The sequence below is a fragment of the Ascidiella aspersa genome, chromosome 2 (genome assembly GCF_963924565.1).
Source record: "Ascidiella aspersa chromosome 2, kaAscAspe10.2, whole genome shotgun sequence".
Lineage (NCBI taxonomy): Eukaryota > Metazoa > Chordata > Ascidiacea > Phlebobranchia > Ascidiidae > Ascidiella > Ascidiella aspersa.
In genome coordinates, this window is record NC_139448.1 from 19,469,748 (window position 1) to 19,488,576 (window position 18,829).

The 18,829-nt window shown below is 38.7% G+C and overlaps 1 protein-coding gene across 2 annotated transcripts; it reads left to right on the forward strand.

Moving 5' to 3' along the window:
• The first annotated feature begins 295 nt into the window (after nucleotides 1–295).
• On the forward strand, nucleotides 296–15,333 carry LOC146164228 (A disintegrin and metalloproteinase with thrombospondin motifs 6-like). Of its 2 annotated transcripts, none has more exons than XM_083382842.1 (21): nucleotides 296–1,727; nucleotides 2,549–3,003; nucleotides 3,112–3,325; nucleotides 3,397–3,698; nucleotides 3,953–4,036; nucleotides 5,965–6,104; nucleotides 7,165–7,208; nucleotides 8,140–8,245; nucleotides 9,330–9,470; nucleotides 9,546–9,687; nucleotides 10,165–10,272; nucleotides 10,380–10,589; nucleotides 10,762–10,864; nucleotides 11,468–11,731; nucleotides 12,502–12,585; nucleotides 12,688–12,851; nucleotides 12,973–13,111; nucleotides 13,229–13,358; nucleotides 13,435–13,642; nucleotides 13,766–13,942; nucleotides 14,078–15,333. In XM_083382842.1, exons 1-21 carry the CDS (start codon nucleotides 1,625–1,627, stop codon nucleotides 14,342–14,344), a joined length of 3,585 nt encoding a protein of 1,194 aa, XP_083238968.1. In that variant the 5' UTR covers nucleotides 296–1,624; the 3' UTR covers nucleotides 14,345–15,333. The 2 variants fall into 2 exon arrangements, with proteins under 2 accessions (XP_083238968.1, XP_083238969.1); XM_083382843.1 differs by lacking the exon at nucleotides 10,762–10,864 and adding an exon at nucleotides 11,207–11,306.
• Nucleotides 15,334–18,829: the final 3,496 nt, after the last annotated feature.

An 18,829-nucleotide genomic window follows, 5' to 3' on the forward strand; every position in this document is an offset into this window, starting at 1 on the left:
TCGTATTTTGTTTAATTTAGGACTATTGCAGTTTTGCTATATAGTTTCCCAGAAATAGCCTATACGATTTAAGTTTTCGGTGATAAATTGAAGAAACACGAAAATAAATAATGTATTGTACCATCGTTATTATAATTTATGACGTTACCGGTCTACCATCTGAGCTGGACTGCACGACTTAACCAAAGCTGGCGCGACGCCGTGAAGGCGTCGAGGATTCGCCGAAAAAGGCGGAACTGAACCAGCACATAAAAGGCGATCAGTCGGCAGATTTCCACACAGAAAGATACGAGCAGTGGAATATAGGAGAACTAGTTTTTTCAAGCACAGTGTGGGTATCGTTTTATCTGTTTTGCAGATCGATATAAATTCTAAATAAATGTACTGGACCTATAAAATACGAAATGGAGTACTTGAGACATGGTCCTATTATACAACTTATTAACTAGGTTATAATGGATTATTATTGTCTAGACTGGTTTCTAAGCAAGCTTGGTTCTCCGGAAATATACACACCTTTCCTGGCGTAATAAGTGCTTTACCTGTAATATTCAGTCACAGGTGGTAATTGATCACTCTTCGACAAATTAGGGTCTGCCAGTGTTTAAATGAGAGCAAACAAGGTTAGACTTACCGTTACCATTATGAGAAGCAAACAAATTGTTTTCTGCGATATGGGTCAGGTCGGGCTTGTTATAGACAGAGAATATGGACCGTGTTGCCTGTTTATACAGCGACCGTTTTAGTTGATACGGCCATTGAGCAACAAAACGCTTAGAAGTGCGCCGCGCGCAAGCCTCTGTTTATATTCAGTTAGTCGGGTATGAATGAGTGTGTACGGAAGCTTTTTACCAATGTTACCGCCGAGTTCTTATTTTAATTTTGCCATACGACTTTTACCTTGTCGCGGCGCTGGCTACCAGTTAAACCATGAGCTACAAGGTGTCCTTCAATATTTTAGTCATGAAGCATAGACTGTAAAAGCTTGAACTTTGCAGTAAAGCGCATCCTCCTGTGGCGAGCGTTTGAAGCGAAAGCGAGTTAAACCAAAATAGATCATTACAGCACCAACAATTCAAAGGATCCCTTGTTTGTTGCCCAAGCAAGGTAAAGGCAAAATTCTATTTAAAATGGCGCTTTGGTTATAAAAGTTGTCTTGATGTCTGAAGCAGATATTGAGATTTATGACGCTCAAAAACACCAATTATGACGTTTTAAGGTTGCTAAAAATACTAATGTATCTTTCTTATTTTGCTCAGGTATTATTAGCGACCCAAACCGCAAATACTCCAACAACTGAATCGCGGAGCATTACCTCAAGAACTTATAAACAAACAACAAGTACAAAACGTAATAACTTTAATCAACTTGGAATATTTATCTGAAGGAAGTCAAAATAATTTGATTACTTAGCAATTTTGATCTGCATCGACAGCAAAGCCAAGAGCAAGGTTAAGACTTTGGGTCACGCTTGTCAACCTCATCTCTTAAAACTAGATCGATTATACCGTGGAAGCTGAACAAAGAGTTCACTGTTGCGCCGCTGTGGGCTGCGTAGCACAGGATCGCGCTTTTTCTTTGTATTTTTATTTATCTCTATTTAACCCATACACAACTATTTATAATGACATCTAAGCGTACGCACCAACAAGGCATTTGCTTGCTGCTCGCCTTCATCCTAACTTCATCGTCTATTGCGCTTTCTTCGTACGTGGAAGGTCGACACGGTAAGCTAAAAGTTATAATAACGACACATAAACCTAAACCCGCTTGGTTTGTCAAATAGTTGTATCAATCGTGACTTTTTACCACAAAGTTGAGCCGGCCAACAAGAAATACGAGAATGCTTTTCCTGATTGTAAATGTGAACTTTAAAATCACAATCGTATAAATATTCCAAAACCCAGTAACTTTGTCAAAGTACACAACCCTAAATCGTCTCTCAACTCTATAGGAAGGGGTAAGCTTTGCTTCTCAGCAAGGGTTCAACAAGTTGTACAAATATTTGCCAAGTACCCGTAACCTGGCAAGCGCCAAGCCTTGTCCAAACTTTACTTCGCTAAGTTCAACGTCGCAGCTTGTGTTATCGTTATTTTATATTTTAAACTTGTGAAAGTTTGACGCTTTGAAGCTTTACCAAGCTAAATCATGCTAACAGTAAAACGGGGTTTCTATTTATTGGCATTTGCGCTTTATCGTAAACCGTTAAAAACAGCTTTGGCCGTTTAGAATCTTCACAAAACCTGATAAAGTGTCATTGTTATTTTGTTACCACCATTTTACGTCACAGTTAAAACAAGCCTGACTAATTGGTCTTCGTAGTTTTAAACCGTTGTTTCTTTGCTTTTAACCAAACGGAATGTAATTCAGCAATAATTTCACAGTAAGCCTTAGCGTTTGCAGCCACTTCACAGAACATTTACTCTACCACCTGGTACGCTTAATAACGACCATTGACCTTGAATTAAAGTGCATTTGTTTGTTTTCTACTTTTCGGTTCTGGTTGGCACCGTCATCGACCTTCAACATACCCTTAACTACAATGCAGAAAAATTCGTAAAAGGCTTGGGAATTTTAAATGCCGGTCAGTCGGTCGGACCTCTCATCACTGTAACTCCGAAAAGAATTACACGCACCGGAGATTTTATTGAATACGCAACCATCGAAGCACTCTCCGTTCATCAAAACGGCAAAGTGCGACGCCGCAGAAGCGTCGAACAACGAAGTGTGCGCGACGAACTGGACCCTGCCACTATAACGGCTGAGGGTGATCACGAAGTGTTTTTTGATCTTGGAGACGCACCGGGATCACCCTTGTCTGGTGCTAAACTGCATCTTAATAAAAATTACAAATTAGTGTCCAAAAACTTTGTGGTTGAAGAAAGGTCTCGGGGAGGCAAGATCGTTCAAAGACATACTCTCATTGAAGATTGTCATTACAAAGGCGTAATTCACAACCACGACAGCTTCTCAAAAGTTGCTCTGAGTCTTTGCAATGGATTGGTAAGAAAATTTTGTATTAACATGTAGTTGAAATACGTAGATATCTAAGTACGATGTGCATCTATATTTATTTCAAAAGAAAACTAACGCTTTCGTTTGTTATTTTAGCAAGGTATCATTGTTCGGGATGACGATACATTTTTTATCGAACCGGTGTGGAATCACACGCGGACAAATTTCTCATCTCACAGTTATACCACTTCCACTCCGATTGACATGTCGGAGCAGGGTCATCCCCACATGATCTTCAAGCGATCTGTGGTCGATCATCTCAAAGAAAGGAGAAAAAATAAGAAAGACCTCGGCCACTGTGGCTACTCTGGTGAGTTTGGAAATACGCATGGGAGAGTGGAATATTATATTGCTTATGATTCATGTATGGATTGTTTACAGATAAGGTAGCTGGAGAAACTCCATGGTGGAAAATTGATCCCCGAAACACCCCTGAAAAAAATCAAGACAACAAAAAGACTGAAGAAGATCATCGTAAGCATCATCATGGAAACCACCGAACGGACGCAGGTCGTTCGAAAACGTTGGCAGCAGATGTGGAGCCTGACATTGAAAAACATCGAACGAGGAGATCGATCAGTACAGAAAGATTTGTCGAAACAATGGTGGTTGCCGATAAGAAGATGGTTCTCTTTCACGGAAGAAAAGAAGTCGAGCGATTCTTGCTGACCATCATGAACATTGTAAGTCTCGTTAGTTTAATTTTGGCATTGCAAAATCTTATGCAAGCAAGAAATGATTGGAGTAAAAACATTTAACCCAATGATAACGTATCACACTCCTAAAAATAACACCTATATTTGGATAACAAGTTATCGAAATTGTTTTCTCCAATCTTTTGCTTTGGCGCTACTTTACGTCGAACAGTTTCAAATAATTCACGCCTGAGTACTGTTCTTTTTGCAATGTGTTTAAAACCTAATTTGCCGTTTGGTAGGTGGCTGGGCTCTACCACGACGCAACAATCGGAAACGCGGTAAACATCATCGTTACGAGGGTGGTTCTGCTCACCGAAGACCAGGTAACAACCGGTTTAAGAACTTGCTCTCAAGCATATGCAACAAAGCCAAAAAAATCCGTTTCATTACCAACATTATACTAAAGCAATAAACCAACATTATACTAAAGCTATTCATTGAACTGAAGCATCGGCGTTGCCTGTCGATAAGAAATAGTTCTTAAAAAATGCCAAGAAATTCAAAAGGCTGTGCGACCTGAAGACATTAGGTAAACACTGTGAACATGTGGGAGTAAACATCAAACATTGCCAGCAACAAATGGCTATTGTTACGGGACAACAGGGTGATGTGTTAACTTGTCAACTCACTTATCTGCCGCGATAAGCCTAAGTAGAGGAAAAGTGGTGCATGCATTTTTCTTGAAGAAGAAGTAACTTGTTGTCATTTATTGAGACTTGTGCAAACTTGTGCGTGATAAGGCACCTTCTCTCCAGAAACAAGCCGTCGTTTGTTTAATTTTATCCTAGTTATAACAGGGCGTTGTTTTTCTGAGTTCTATGACGTAAAAACTCCCCTATATGGCTGTATACTTTGGCATAATTAGATTTTCCAAAAAACATTTTCGAAATTTTGTTACCACATACGTGAATCATCTTTGTAACGCTGTTTCTGCATACGGTTGAACTGAGCTCTTTGCAATACCACAAGAATGTAAAATCATTGCCACAAAGGCGAAATGCAACCTTAAATAACTCTTTAGACACGGCATTAGCGTGTTGTCGTCGCGTGATGAATATTCGTCTTCCAAAAATGCTAATACCGACTTATGTTTACATGACAGCAACGGAATTCCTTATACCGGTTTAAAAAGAGTACGACTGGGCTCGTCATATTCAAAACAAATCAGAAAGCGTTGTTTATGGCCACTCTTTCTCAAATCGTGCAACAAAATTAGCCTAACGCGACTATCTTAAAATGTCAAGGTTTAATGCCAAGCGCATGGTGCGGATTATTGCCAGCCTACGTTCACCGAAAACAAACAACAATCATCACCTCGCGGCTTAGTATCGCTGTTGTTTTACCTTGTTTGGTAATACAGCAGAAATTAGCTAAGGCAAAAACAGAAGATGGTCAGATATGCTTCGGTGATAACAAGTTACTGTGGAAACGCTTCCTGCCAATGCACCTGGGCAACTTTGTTAAGTGCCCTGATTATACGCCCCAGTTTCCTGAAGCTTGTTCTTACAGGCCATTAAGGTATACCACATATGCAGATGTGAAGATTAGAACTCTTGGCGGTACTCTATACTTCAACTACTAATACCTATTGTGTGACGTTTGTTTTGCCTCAATGCTTTCGCGCGATACGACTGAGATTTTGTAGCCACCTTTTGAAAAGTGGTCTGCATGTAGGGATCGTTGCCGTGATTTTCCCATGGAGAATGTACGCCTGGACTAAACGCAGCTTGCCGTATCGCGTTCCATTGTTCGGTCTTTGTAATGCATCGAAGGTTCAATATAAGGTCGAGTGCTGGCTCTCCGACCGCAATCAAACCCTTAACGCAATTTTGTTTTTCGTTTTCCGTTGCACTTCAGTCAAGGGTCTGCCACTTACGAAAACAAGACGCACAGGCTGCTGATCAGTCGTCAGTCGTTGGTTAAGGTCAACTGTCCATAGAGATATCTGGCAGATACGAGAACTAAATCGCAGCGATATTTAACCCAGAACAAGCATTGACTCTGTGTGATCACACACAACAGGACCTTTATGGAATTGAAACTTTCTAGTCGGTGTAGTGGCTTTCCCACGATGACGACTTGAGGGCCAATGTCCGCCTTTAATTGTATTAGACAACTACTTTTCACTTAAGAATGTATAAATCCCCATGGTAAATGATTGACAGCTCATCCCTCTTTAAACGACCATATTTATTAATAAATACTAATATGTCTAAAATGATTAGAGTTAATCAGAATTTTTACTTGCTAGCCCGGAATGGAAATCAATCATCGTGCTGACTATTCTCTTGACAACTTCTGCAAGTGGCAATCTGGATTCAATATCAACGGAACTGGTGTAAATTCTGAAACTGGCTTGGCTCACCATGACAACGCAATCCTCATCACCGGGTTAGTGCAGTTTGTAACTAAAATAAAGCGGCACGATCTTATGCTATTCGAGTACAGGTCGTTATTTAGTTGGCGCCATACAGACTTGTTTATCGGATGGTTGTATACAGAAAGCACAGAACTATTTGCTTTAAATCAAGAAACTTTAATTCGAGAAAAAATGCCAAAATAAAGTACCGGCAAGTTGGCAATAAACTTCCACCGATAAATATATGATCGGGTTTGTTGGACTGTAATAGAAAGCAAGAACCCGGTCATCAGGTATGGAAACGCTTGAGTGTTGGTGATGTAAGGTGTATTTATAGCCACGCCGCGTGTCTCCTTTACTTTATGCGCCAAAGTAACTTCGTAAAGGATGACCAGTAGTGCGTGACGCCTGCTTCCGCCCTCAAAGTTGCTGATCTATCGGTCCGGTTAAGACTAGTAAAAATAAAATGAATGGTAAGATTCAACAAAATTGTCGTCTTCAGTTGCCGTGAGAACCAAGTCACGGGTCGTCGCCGCAAGATGACATCATAAATTGCCATTCACACTATCTCTTAGAAAAATTAAATTTAATGAGTTCAGTCAATGTTATGGCCGAACCACGAAAACGAATAATTTCCACGTTTTTCATCATTTGGATTCTGCGCAGTAACAATTCTAAATCAATAAAAAAGTGTCCAAATTCTACATTGTTGTTTTTAAAGAAAATGGTTTGGAATGAAACGGGGGGATAAAACACGATGGGATTTTTGACGTCGTCTGGTTTGTATCACGCCCTATGTTATTTGTCGTCTGTTAATGATCCGACCACAGGAATGCTAAAGTTTCTCAGCCAGTTTAGCACCAAAACACAGTCCTTGTTTTAAAACGACGAAAATGGTGTGCCATTGGGCCTGAGCACACGGAAAGTTTAAACGTTTGTTCATATTTTGCGATAAAATCGTTTTGTTATTCAGTATCTTCATTCACTAGACAACTATATTACGTGTTATGTTCAAATTTAGGTTAAGCCACAGAAGGTTAAGGTAATTTATTTTTGTTTTTTTAACTAATGGTTGACTTCTCTGTTTTTTAGGCTTGACATCTGCACAGCAAAAAATGCTCCATGTCCTACTTTAGGTGAGTTTCGTAATACACCTCATGTGAATGCTTTATGTATAGTAATATTTTGAACAGACTGTGTTAATAATTTTAGTTACACAAACGTTGTAATCTGGCACAAGTAATCCAGTGTTTTACTTATAACCTTCAAAAACAAAGGATATGATTTCAGATTATACCTGTCGACAGAAATCATAATAAGTTATGTGTCATTTGCGAAGATTTCCTTTAATAAATTGTCTTATAGTTGAAAAACTTTTCACAAAGCGATTAAATTTCCTTTGTTTTTCAAGGCAGATACATCCTTGCCTGGAGGCTAAAAAGCCAGGCCATGCCCATAACATAATAAGGATGTCTTCTTAAGGTCAGGAAATAGGTTTCGTTTCTTAAGGGAAACAAACATGTTTCATAAGTATAGAAGTAGATTACTTCGACCATAACCGACGAAAGACGACAATTAATTCAGTACTATTTGACACTTTAGTGCTTGATCGGGCACAATGCAGTTTGCCCTCTAATTTTCAAACACGACAAGCACATCGCAGACGATGGCATTGTTCGTTTAGGCGCCGATGGTTTATTGTGGTACCTAAATGTGTATTTTGCGCCATCACTCATGAGCGTTTTCCCTGGCTTTTAAATGTACCACACAGAACTGCTTCAATACGATCACAGCGACATAAAGATATCGGCGCCTTTCATCGGACCCATATCGCCTAAGTAAACTAAGTCTGATTCCCCAATTGAACCTGCCCTCAAGACAACTTGCCGGTATTGTTCATGCGGTTACCAATCGTTGGCGATGAAAAACATAATACGTCATAGTAGGGTTGAAAGGCATTTGGATTTCGTTTATATATGCAACGTTTTGTATGTTGTAACTACAAAAAAGGGCAACTTTTCAGAAAAGTGGCACTACTTTGAGCTTAAGCTATGGTTTTATTTGTAGGCCTTGCTCCTGTGTCTGGAATGTGTGGCAAGACTCGCAGCTGTAGTATCAACGAAGACATCGGGCTCGCCTCGGCATTTACCATCGCTCATGAAATCGGACACAAGTATGTGTTTACATAAGAGTGGACAAATAGGAGCTTGTTGAAGTTGCAGAGTTGCGCGAGTTCCGTGTTCATTTCACCAGAATCTGGCGCTTTTTACGCATCATTCCTGTTAGAATTGCACACGGCTCCATAAATGACTAACAAAGGAGTAAATCTCAATTGATTTAAAAAATAAGACACTTGATTTCACATTTACTGCAATTATTGATAAGAACCCATGTCACGCAATATAATTAAAGGATTCTTGACTTACTTTTCAAGTGGCTTGGCTCCGTATATAACTTAAGGCCCGAATTTGTCTGGTGGAAGCCCTTAAACGAGACATCGCACACAATGTATTGTCGGCATCACAAGCGCGCAGACATCCACAAATCTTTCAGTAAAATATAAAAGAAACTGGGAGTTTAAATCTACCAGTAGGCTAGGCAGTCTGTTATCGGCAGTAAAGCTTCTTGGAAATGTTTTTTTAACGTTTATTCAAGAAATATGATAGGTTTAACAAAAGCTGTTTTATGCTTTTATCCCTTTGTACAGAAATACGCTCTGCACTATGTTAATTTCATATTGATACACTTCAGACGGTAACTAGAAACACACGCTAAAATGTCATGCTACTAACGTAAATATCACATGCAACTAAACTTCAAAAAAATACATTTTCACTTTAATATTTTCTACAAGATTCGCCGACTGTTGTTTGTTGATTAAAAAAAATAAGTAATCGTCCAAATTGTTTTTCTGGAATCAATAAGTACTTGGTTGTATAGACATTTACTTCAAAGTTAATGAGTGAGGCAGCCATGAAAAGTCCAGATTGGTATAAATATTGCAAAACGCGGGCAACGACCCCAAAATAGCCGAAATTAGCGGTCCTTATATCTGATAATCCATTCTTGTTGATAAGATGACCACTAATACCAGGCTAACCTTCTTAAAGGCGATTCTTAAGCTGCCTTCGTTACCCCACACGTCGTTTCGTTGCCTAAATAAGCTCATTGGTGAATAAACTTTTTACAATGTAGTGTCTTGGTTAGGCGGAAGTTTAGCTTTATAAAGTACTGTAAAATGTTCTACATTTTTATAGCTTTGGAATGCAACACGATGGCTCTGGAAACGGTTGTGGTAATACACAGTCTTCCAAAATCATGGCTCCGCAAATGACAGCAAACACCATGCCCTTTATGTGGTCAAGGTGCTCCAAAAAGTACATAACAGACTTTTTAGAGTGAGTAACTAAAATTCTTACACACACAAAGTGTTTTTGGAAATAGTAGCTTTACTTTTTTTTTCATTTTACCAGTGATGGGTCTGGAGATTGCCTGTTGAACACACCACCCCAGCGTTACTTCAACTTTTCTGCTGAAATGGCCGGTCAACTTTACGATGCAGATGAACAATGTCGATTGCAGTACGGCGCTCAATCCAAGCGATGCCACATTGGTGTACGTAGCTTTAAAGTTGTTGTTTTACAACACTGTTAATTTTATTTTTATATTGTCTATATAAGTAGCACAGATAAGAAATCTCGTACCACTCTTTTTGAACGGCAAACCTGTGATTACCAAAGTGCCCATTTCTCGTCAATGCCTATTTACACATGTCGGAATTGATTTTTTGAACGCAATCTTTAGTATTATTTCCTTATTCATGCCTATATGGTTACTATATGTACTAAACTAAAATTGGACTTACATTACCAAAACTTGAAGAACATGGTAATTCTTAATGCGTGCGGTCTAATTGCTACATTGTACTGTCGTTTACATAGTATGAGAATAAGAACTTTAAATTTCATTTGCAACCCCAAAAGTACCACATGCATTTGATTATTACTATAAATACACTTGTATCTAAGTATACTAGTAGAGCCTCTGTACTATTCTCCTATAATTTAACAATTTGTTAAATTCATTTTACAGGACATCTGTCGTGACCTCTGGTGCACTAACAAACATGATCGATGTGCCACCAACAATATCCCAGCCGCTGAGGGGACCAACTGCCAGACCTCAGGCATTTCACGCGGGGTGGGAATTTGCTACTTGCTTGGTTATATAATTATTATTTTATTGTTTTATTTTATAAACACGTTATGCCAGACAACTTTAAACATTATGTTTTGTTGTTATTTCAGTGGTGTTATCGCGGACAGTGCGTCCCGTTCGGATTGCGACCAAAAGCGGTTGATGGCTCATGGGGAAGCTGGAGTGCTTGGGCTGAATGTTCGAGAACATGTGGTACCGGTATAAGCGCTTCAAGTAGAAGTTGCGACAGTCCAGTCCCAGAAAACGGTGGAAAGTACTGCATCGGAGAAAGAAGGCGCTACCGATCCTGTAACACTCAGGTTAGTACGGCAAATAAGTTCTAATATAATATAAAGTGCGAGAGATTCTGAAATAATTTCATTTTTATGTATTTAATAATATTTTTTTTAATAAATATGTCTAGTTAATATCGACAATATATGACTTACATGGTCACTCTCTCATGGCTTGGTCCTATTCATTTTGAAACAGGAATGTTTATCTGGTTCCAAAGATTTTCGCGCCGAGCAATGCGCAAACTCTGACAACATACCGCGCCAACGAATGTATTACAACTGGGTGCCGTATACGTTCGGTAGGTTTCGTTACGTGGAGAAACTTTTAATGGCAAACGGGGTGCGCTTTTTGATCGTAGCTATGTTGTCGAGTGAATGTTCGCTGCTTTTGGCAAGAAGTAACTTAGGGTCTAGTCATCTGCTTTCTTTACCTTTGCTTTGCTGAGTAAATATACCAACAACTTGCTGCTGCATCACTTAAACGGGCACTGGATTTGTTATGTGAATGTTCCAGCGCTAAACTTCCAGGACCAAGCCGTGTTTGTGATCCTCAAGGCATAACATAAAAGTCTCCTCTAGTTTTTATTTTGCTGATACCTGACCTACGCTTAATGTGCCTGCATTGCTTGGTTAATTTGCAGCCTTGCACCAACACGAAGGGTGACCTGAGGCGTGAACAGTGCGCTCGCTTTGATACTGAAATCTTCAACGGCCGATATTTCAACTGGTTGCCCTTTACAGGTAACATCCACTCCATAGTGCATGCTTCTTGAATTCTTTTAGCTTTTTGCTTTAAATTTAGCCGTCGCAGTTTACTTGCTTGTACAAAATCCTTATGATTTGCACCTTAAAATGGTGTGTTTGTTCTACTTTGGAAAATAAATGCTTTCTTTTGCTATTAGGAGCCAACGCTAAGCCTTGTGCCCTTACCTGTCTGGCCCAAGGATACAACTTCTACGCTGAGAGAGCCCCGGCCGTTATAGACGGTACTCGCTGTTTCTCTGACTCTTTGGATGTTTGCATTAACGGAGAATGCCATCACGTCGGATGTGACCACGTACTTCATTCCAATGTGGTGGAAGACAAATGTCGAGTGTGCGGTGGAGACGGAAGTACTTGCGAAACACAAGCCGGTGTTTTCAACGATCGCATCATGCAACATGGGCGTAAGTACATATAACAACGCTCAAAGTGCGCCGGAAGCGTTTACTTTTAATTGTAATGTCTTTCAATTACTTCTCTCGTGCTATGCGAATTTCGAATACAGTGATATGCGAAACTTTGTTTCAGTTACGGTGTTATTTCATTTATCCTCATTATACCGCGTAAATTTCTCGTTTTAATCAGCTCGGTGTTGTGGACAAAACCTGTACAGCAATGCTCAGAACGATGTAACACATATTTTCTGTGGCAAAAATACTGGTATATATATGATTATACGCTTTAAATATTTTATCTCGTTAAAACTGCTAACTTGTAAACGGTTGAGACGAAATCCTGGTTGATGGACGTAACCTTTAAATATCGTTGACTTCATCGCAAAATCTTCTATTAAGCGTGGAGCGTAGGCGTGGTGTTTCCGGTTAGATAAGGGCAGTGTTGCCTGAGGTGGCATGTCAACTTCAAGCGAATAATTTGGCAATTCTCTAAGATAGCTTTAAAATCAACCGGTTCATTGCATCTAGAACCGATTTGTGTCAAGTTACTTTACTGCAATTTTAAAGCAACCAAGGAAAGTTTAGAAAAATTTTTTTTTAAAAAAATTTTTTACATACGAAAATTAGTGACTTAAAAGAGTGACGGACTTGCGCATAACGTGAAAATAAAGACTGGTCTAATGAGCAACTGCAGTAATTGCGAAATAAATCTTGCAGTAGCTGTTGACATTAAAAATTCCTAAACCTTATACATATTTTAATTACTTGCTTCTTTGCAGAATACCACCAGGTTGTAACTATTCCACGAGGCTCGGTCAACATACTTATTCAAGAGCTCGAAGCTTCCCAGCTGAATTATATCGGTAAGCATGTAACGCAAAATTTTTGAAATTAAACAAAATCTTTTTAGTTCGAATCACACAATTACATTTTTAATCTTAAATCCATCTATTCTTTTTATTAAGCTTTAAAAAACTCGCAAAATGAAGATTACATCAACGGAGGCTGGATCATTGACTGGCCGCAAAATTTTAAAGTAGCCGGAACGACCTTCATATACAAACGTCCAACCGACGAAGCCGAATCTCTGGAGGCTGTTGGACCCACAACCGAGGACGTTACTGTTATGGTTAGTTTAAAAAATACCGATTGAGTAGATTAAAGAGATCTGTTGTGTAGTTAACTGACCAACCTTTTAATTTTTAAAGTTTTCGTTGGTTAAGCAACCTCTGTTTTTATTATACGTACAGCTTCTGGTTCAAGAAGCTAACCGCGGTCTGAGGTTCGAGTACAATGTTCCGATTGAACGACATGGAAGTGGTGTCGCCGAATCCGCCTTCTTGTGGGAACTGGACGATTGGACTCCTTGTAGCGTTTCATGCGCTGGTGGTAAGTTGCTGCGTAATAAATAGCTGTATACCATGCATAGCATAAAGCTTCATATAAATGAGCTCCGGCACCATTTGTATTCTTACATTTGTAATATCTTGACGCCTTCTTCGTTAGGCACTCAACGTCGCCTGGTGAAATGCAAGCGAGTTGATGATGACACAGTGGTTCAGCACAGTTACTGCAACCAACACACCATGCCAGTTCAACAAGAGCAGTCGTGTAACGTTGAGCCCTGTCCATCGCGGTAATTTTTTTTTTCATACTTCGTTTACGTATGATTGTTTTTGCATATGTAGTAAATCAATATTTTTCTTTTAAAGGTGGTCTATTGGTAAATGGAACAAGTGTAGTCGAACATGTGGCGGTGGACATCGCATAAGAAAGGTTGTGTGCATGAGGTTGCTTAATCAACCAATGGAAGAAGAAATAGTCGATCAAAGGTTTTGTACTGAGCAAAAACCTTCAACAAGCACCGGGTGCAACCCCGAGTCCTGCCCGCCAGAGTGGACGACTGGTCACTGGTCATCGGTAAGTTTCACAATGCCGCAAGCACGTTAATCATGTTGTGCACTAAAATATAACATTCATGTAAAATTGTCCTGCCTGACGTGTACAAATAATAATTGATTAAAATATTTGTTTTTTTATTAGTGCAAACCTCGCTGTGGTGACGGTCATAAAACGCGTGTGGTAACTTGTAAGTCAAGCAACCGAAGCATAACGTATCCCGACAATCGTTGTAACGAAAGATCGAAGCCAACCTCAAGAACGCATTGCAATAACGGTGCATGTCCTCCGCCTAGATGGCAAACCGGAAAATGGAGCTCTGTAAGTATTCTTTTCTTTGTTACTAAATATAATATCACTTTAATATTCCATTTTATTTTAGTAATGTAAGTGAAAGGTACAAACCGATTGTATATAAAAAAAAAACCAGATGAATAATATATTTGTTTATTACAGTGTTCCGTTGAATGTGGTCAAGGCATCAAAAAGAGACGAGTTATCTGCGTTGCCCCAGGCACTGGACGTCAATCTCACGAATGCCCCAAGAACAGAAAGCCTAAAGCTATACAAACGTGCTCTTCAACTTGCGGTGGGCCACCGGAGATCCCTGTTTGTGTCGACGGTCCAAATGTCGCGTATTGTCCACTGGTAAAACGATTTCGCTTCTGCCATCGAGAATACTTCCGAAAGATGTGTTGCCAAACGTGCAGTCGAATGGGTTAAGGTCCTGGTTGTTGCGCCAATTCCTTGTACATTGACCTTTGTTGTCTACCCTCCGTCCTGCTGTCCTATGCAAGTTGTTAGACACAAGACGATGAGACGAAACTGTAACACTGATGAAGGTGGATGGTTAAGATTTACATTTTGAAATGGTGGTTGGCGTCTGTTTTACACTGTGAAAAGGACAATTATTGTCACGCCTACGTCTCCATATGAACTTGGTCCCAATTAACCTTATGGAAATAAAGACACAAAAATAATTTGAAATGTTTCACCTTGGCTTTTTGAATCATTAAGATAAGCAGATTTTAGTTTTGTAGCCTTTAAAAACAGCAGAGATAACTAACCCTGTTTGACAGGAATGTTCTCTTTAACTGATAACGTGATTTTTGATGCAGCATAAATGAGAATGTTGTTTTGTCATTCTTGATATACGCAGTGTTTTATCTTTCTTACTTTAATACCATTTTTGTTCAAATTGAACGTATTTCTGTTTCCTTAATAATTTCTTTTGCGCTTAACTCTGCGGTCGAGGTTGAACGTGTTGTTCTTCTTTTTTTCTAGATATATATTTGCTTTTTTCAATTTGTGTTTACGCTATCTTTGCGCTTCTTTATTTATTTTAATATTTCGTTAAAAAATTATATTATTTTCTGCTTTCGGTAACATATTGTTTTTGTTCAATCTTGCGTGCTTTTGGTCGGTTACTAAGCAGTACGTGTATGTATTTTATTTAATGCTAATTATTTCGCAAGGTGCTCAAAAACGCAACACCGCTGAGCGGTAATGGCTAAGCTTACTATAGCCTCTGCAAGTATGCCCAAAATTTTATTTAACTTTTAACATTTGCTTTCATGTTGTTGCTTACATTGTCCTAACAACAAGATCGGTGCGATGGTTGTTTGCAAGTCAAATTTTCTATCATTTTGCTGCATTCGTGCTTTATAACGCTTTAAGTTCCGGTTTTTTTCAATAAAATCACTAAAAAATGTTTAGAATAAATAGGTAATTTCAGCATAGTTGGAATGTGAGAGGTTAAAATTAAGTAACATAAGATAAGATTGCGGTCAATATTAAGAAGGGACAAAACAACGGCCATAGAAAACTTTTATTGACTTGCGTAATAACTTTCGGTCAATCAAGAATTTGAAAAAAAGTGGATAAAGCAAGATGAATAAAGTATACCATTAAAAGCTTCCCAGCCATCTGAAGGGTTGCTTTGTATCGTTAATTTAATATTTTTTAGCTATCTTTGAAGCTTTAATTACATTTTTTAGTTACCTGATTTATCCCCATGTGAAATGGTTCATAAACTTGCTTGCACACCATGCAGTGTTCCCAAGAAAACTAAAATATAGTGTTTTGGTGTCCCAATTACTCCTGTTACGTGTATAAATGGACATTTTGGTTAACTAATCGGGACGTCGGGTCAAAGCCCTAAAATCGGATTTGTCCCGGCTAAAACGAACTGAATAGTGAGGCTATATTTGAGTTAGGTTTTTCAATTGAAAGCACATATAAACTTAAACACCTTATGCAAGACATAATACAGGCAACAGAAATCCGACAGAAAAGTACGACAAATTTTATACGGTGGAAACCAGGGTTCCGGAGTCGGAGTCGGAGTCGGAGTCGGGACTCGGTACTCGAGGAGTCGGTTTGTTTTGCTGGATTCGGACTCGGGACTCGGGAATCGAGTAAAACCACGTAAAACTACCCGAGTCCGACATGAGGATCCGCAGTATCGAATTTTAAAACTGATATTGCTGCCAACTGTAAATTGTGAGTGGAATATTTTCCAACCGTGTATTGTGAGTAAATGAATTATACGACACCCCTATAAGTGGATTGCAGAATATCCACGTTATTGTACTTACAAAATTTGCAGGGCCGGACTCGGGGCTCGACGAAATCGCACATTTCACCGGAGTCGGACCCGGACTCGGGAGTCGGATTCAGGTTATTTTTTCGGCCGGAGTCGGACTCGGGTTGTTTTTAACCGACTCCGTAGCTCTGGTGGAAACATCCGGTTAGACACTCCGGCCGCAATTTGGCTTATAGCCTTATCTTATAGTGTCATGGCTGCATGGCACACAGTGTCAAAATCATTGCTAATTAATCAAAAATACCTAATTATTGCAACAGACCGAAGGGGGTAACCCAGTCATTTTAAATTTTTCATATTCCTTTCTTACAAACCTAAACACTGTTAATTCCTACCGAGTGAAAAACACTAAAGTATATTCCACCTTTTTCGAGTTTTTATCATGTACCGTTCTGACAGAATAACAGAATATAGTAAACAGGTGATTGTATTTACAATTAAAATTTAATCCCTAAAAAATGTTTAAGTTTTTTTATTTTTATCTTATAACTATGCGGTTTTACAGTCTTCCTGAAAGGTGCCTTGAAGCAGTGCTCTGAAACCTTTTGTACTTGCGGTACACTTACAAGGTTTGAATTTTTTGATAGCACACTTACTAAAAAACAAAATAAAAATTATGAAAAACACTTATTAAGGCAACCGAAAGCAAACTTTCATTTATGGATAGACGTCAAAAATTTGGAACGGCGTCAAAAACGTTTTTATACCCTCATTATCAAATTTTGCGGTATGTGGGTTGCCAGAAAATCCTGAAGCACTTCCAAATCCGGTGGAAGTTTCCGTGGTTACCACTTTTTTAATGCAAAAAAATATATTAGTATTTTGTATATTTTGTTTAAAAGAATTGTTTTTTTAGACACCTATCATACAGTGAAACAATATTGCCTATATTTTTACATATATTTTGCATAGGTTTCTAGCATATTGATTAGTTTCCGAAAACCAACATTTTGGTAAACTTTAAATAGAGGCAAGGCCTCTATGCCAAACTTTAAAAATGGCCTGTATTAGCTTGTTTTTTGTACTATAGCGTCTTGTCCAATTCTTGGAAAACTTTTTTCACTTGCTTGGACTAAAGATTATAACCTCTTTGCTTGGACGCAATAAAATTGTTATGGGGTTGTTTTAGCATTTCTGGTGTTGGAACGTTACCCCTGATTCGGTTCGCTGAACCAAAATAATCCGACGAACAGTCCCTTGACAATTTGACATTCTTTTTTTCAGGGGGAGCATTCCAGCAAGATTGTGCGTCACACCATACCAGACAACAAGTTGTAAAAAAATAAACTTTTGTGCTTTCAGCGGCTTGAGTCAATTAATTTGCATACGACTGTACATGATTTCTATATTTATTCTAAATCTGATTTATCTATAACTAGACGAAATAACTCGCGAGTATTTTAACCGGCGATGTAAAACAGTTACAACTGCAATTAAGAGGGTTAATTTGCGAACTATACGTGAATTTAATCGGTCGGTTGGGTATGTTTTAATTGCCGCATTCAATTTTATGATCATCGGCTTTAACACGAGGCTAGCAAATTTACACGAAAATGTAACAAGGTAATATGCAATAGCGATTAGATTTTTACATTTTGTTTAACCACGCATGTTTGTATCGCCAAATATATTATTTGGTGCGCTTCAGAAGAGGAAGCTGTAATACCCAGGATTTCACTTCCAACAAATGTACCTTTTCAGTTAAAAAGGCTACAGTTTTTCATAGGCCTTATACTTCTTAGTGTTTCCATGTCCATAAATATATCTCTAGGACAAACATTGGCAGTGGCAGGATTTTATCTACATCAATGGTTCCCAACCTTCTTGTTCTCCCAACCCGTTTTAAGTTTTCGATAACTTGCGCGACCCTCAAATATAGTATGTGACTAGACGAAATACCCGGAGTTGCCCAGGTTAAAAAGAATAGGGTAATACTAATTTGCGGAATGATGAATGGTCGGAATGGTCGGAACGCTCACTAATTTAAGTGTTACCCCGTTAAAACAATTATTAAACCAACGCACAATATTTGAGTTAGGGTGGGGGTTAGCGTTTGGGTGAAGGTGGGTCAAGTGTTATTATATTTAATAATAATACTGTGAGCGTTCCGACCATTTCGACCAAAATAATATTTACCGGTTATTCGTAAGATCTTAGTAAATGACATAAATAATGCAAACATATTTTTTTAAATGTCATAACAAATTTGCTTATGCCCTAAACGTTTGAACTGAGTGTCACTACATAGAAATTTCAAATCATGTGATGTGAAGTCGGTTAACTATAGCGCACAACACTTGGCTAAGCATGCAATACATCTTTTAAGTAACGAAAACCCGTGACATTTGTCTATTGAGAATAACTCCCAAACGTAAAACTTTAGGTTGCAGCAGCAATTGCTTAGACTTGCTTGATAGCGTCAAATAAGTAATCCCGGTGCTAAACTGCGTCAAACGTGAGAAAATTCCTCATTGAAAAAACAAATACTTACTGTTAACTACTGCAATAAACGCAATATATCGCGAACTGTGCTAAGTATTGCGTGGGTAAACACATTGTAAGAAGTCATTAGGCTTTGGCCTCAATCACTATAACTAACAAAC

What these genes read in the sequence shown, in the direction of transcription:
- LOC146164228 (XM_083382842.1), top strand. Translation starts at nt 1,625, where the DNA reads ATGACATCTAAGCGTACGCACCAACAAGGCATTTGCTTGCTGCTCGCC. An exon ending in TGCTGACCATCATGAACATT is followed by an intron (nt 3,699 to 3,952) that starts GTAAGTCTCGTT and finishes GCCGTTTGGTAG; the next exon opens with GTGGCTGGGCTCTACCACGA. An exon ending in AAACCGGAAAATGGAGCTCT is followed by an intron (nt 13,943 to 14,077) that starts GTAAGTATTCTT and finishes TGTTTATTACAG; the next exon opens with TGTTCCGTTGAATGTGGTCA.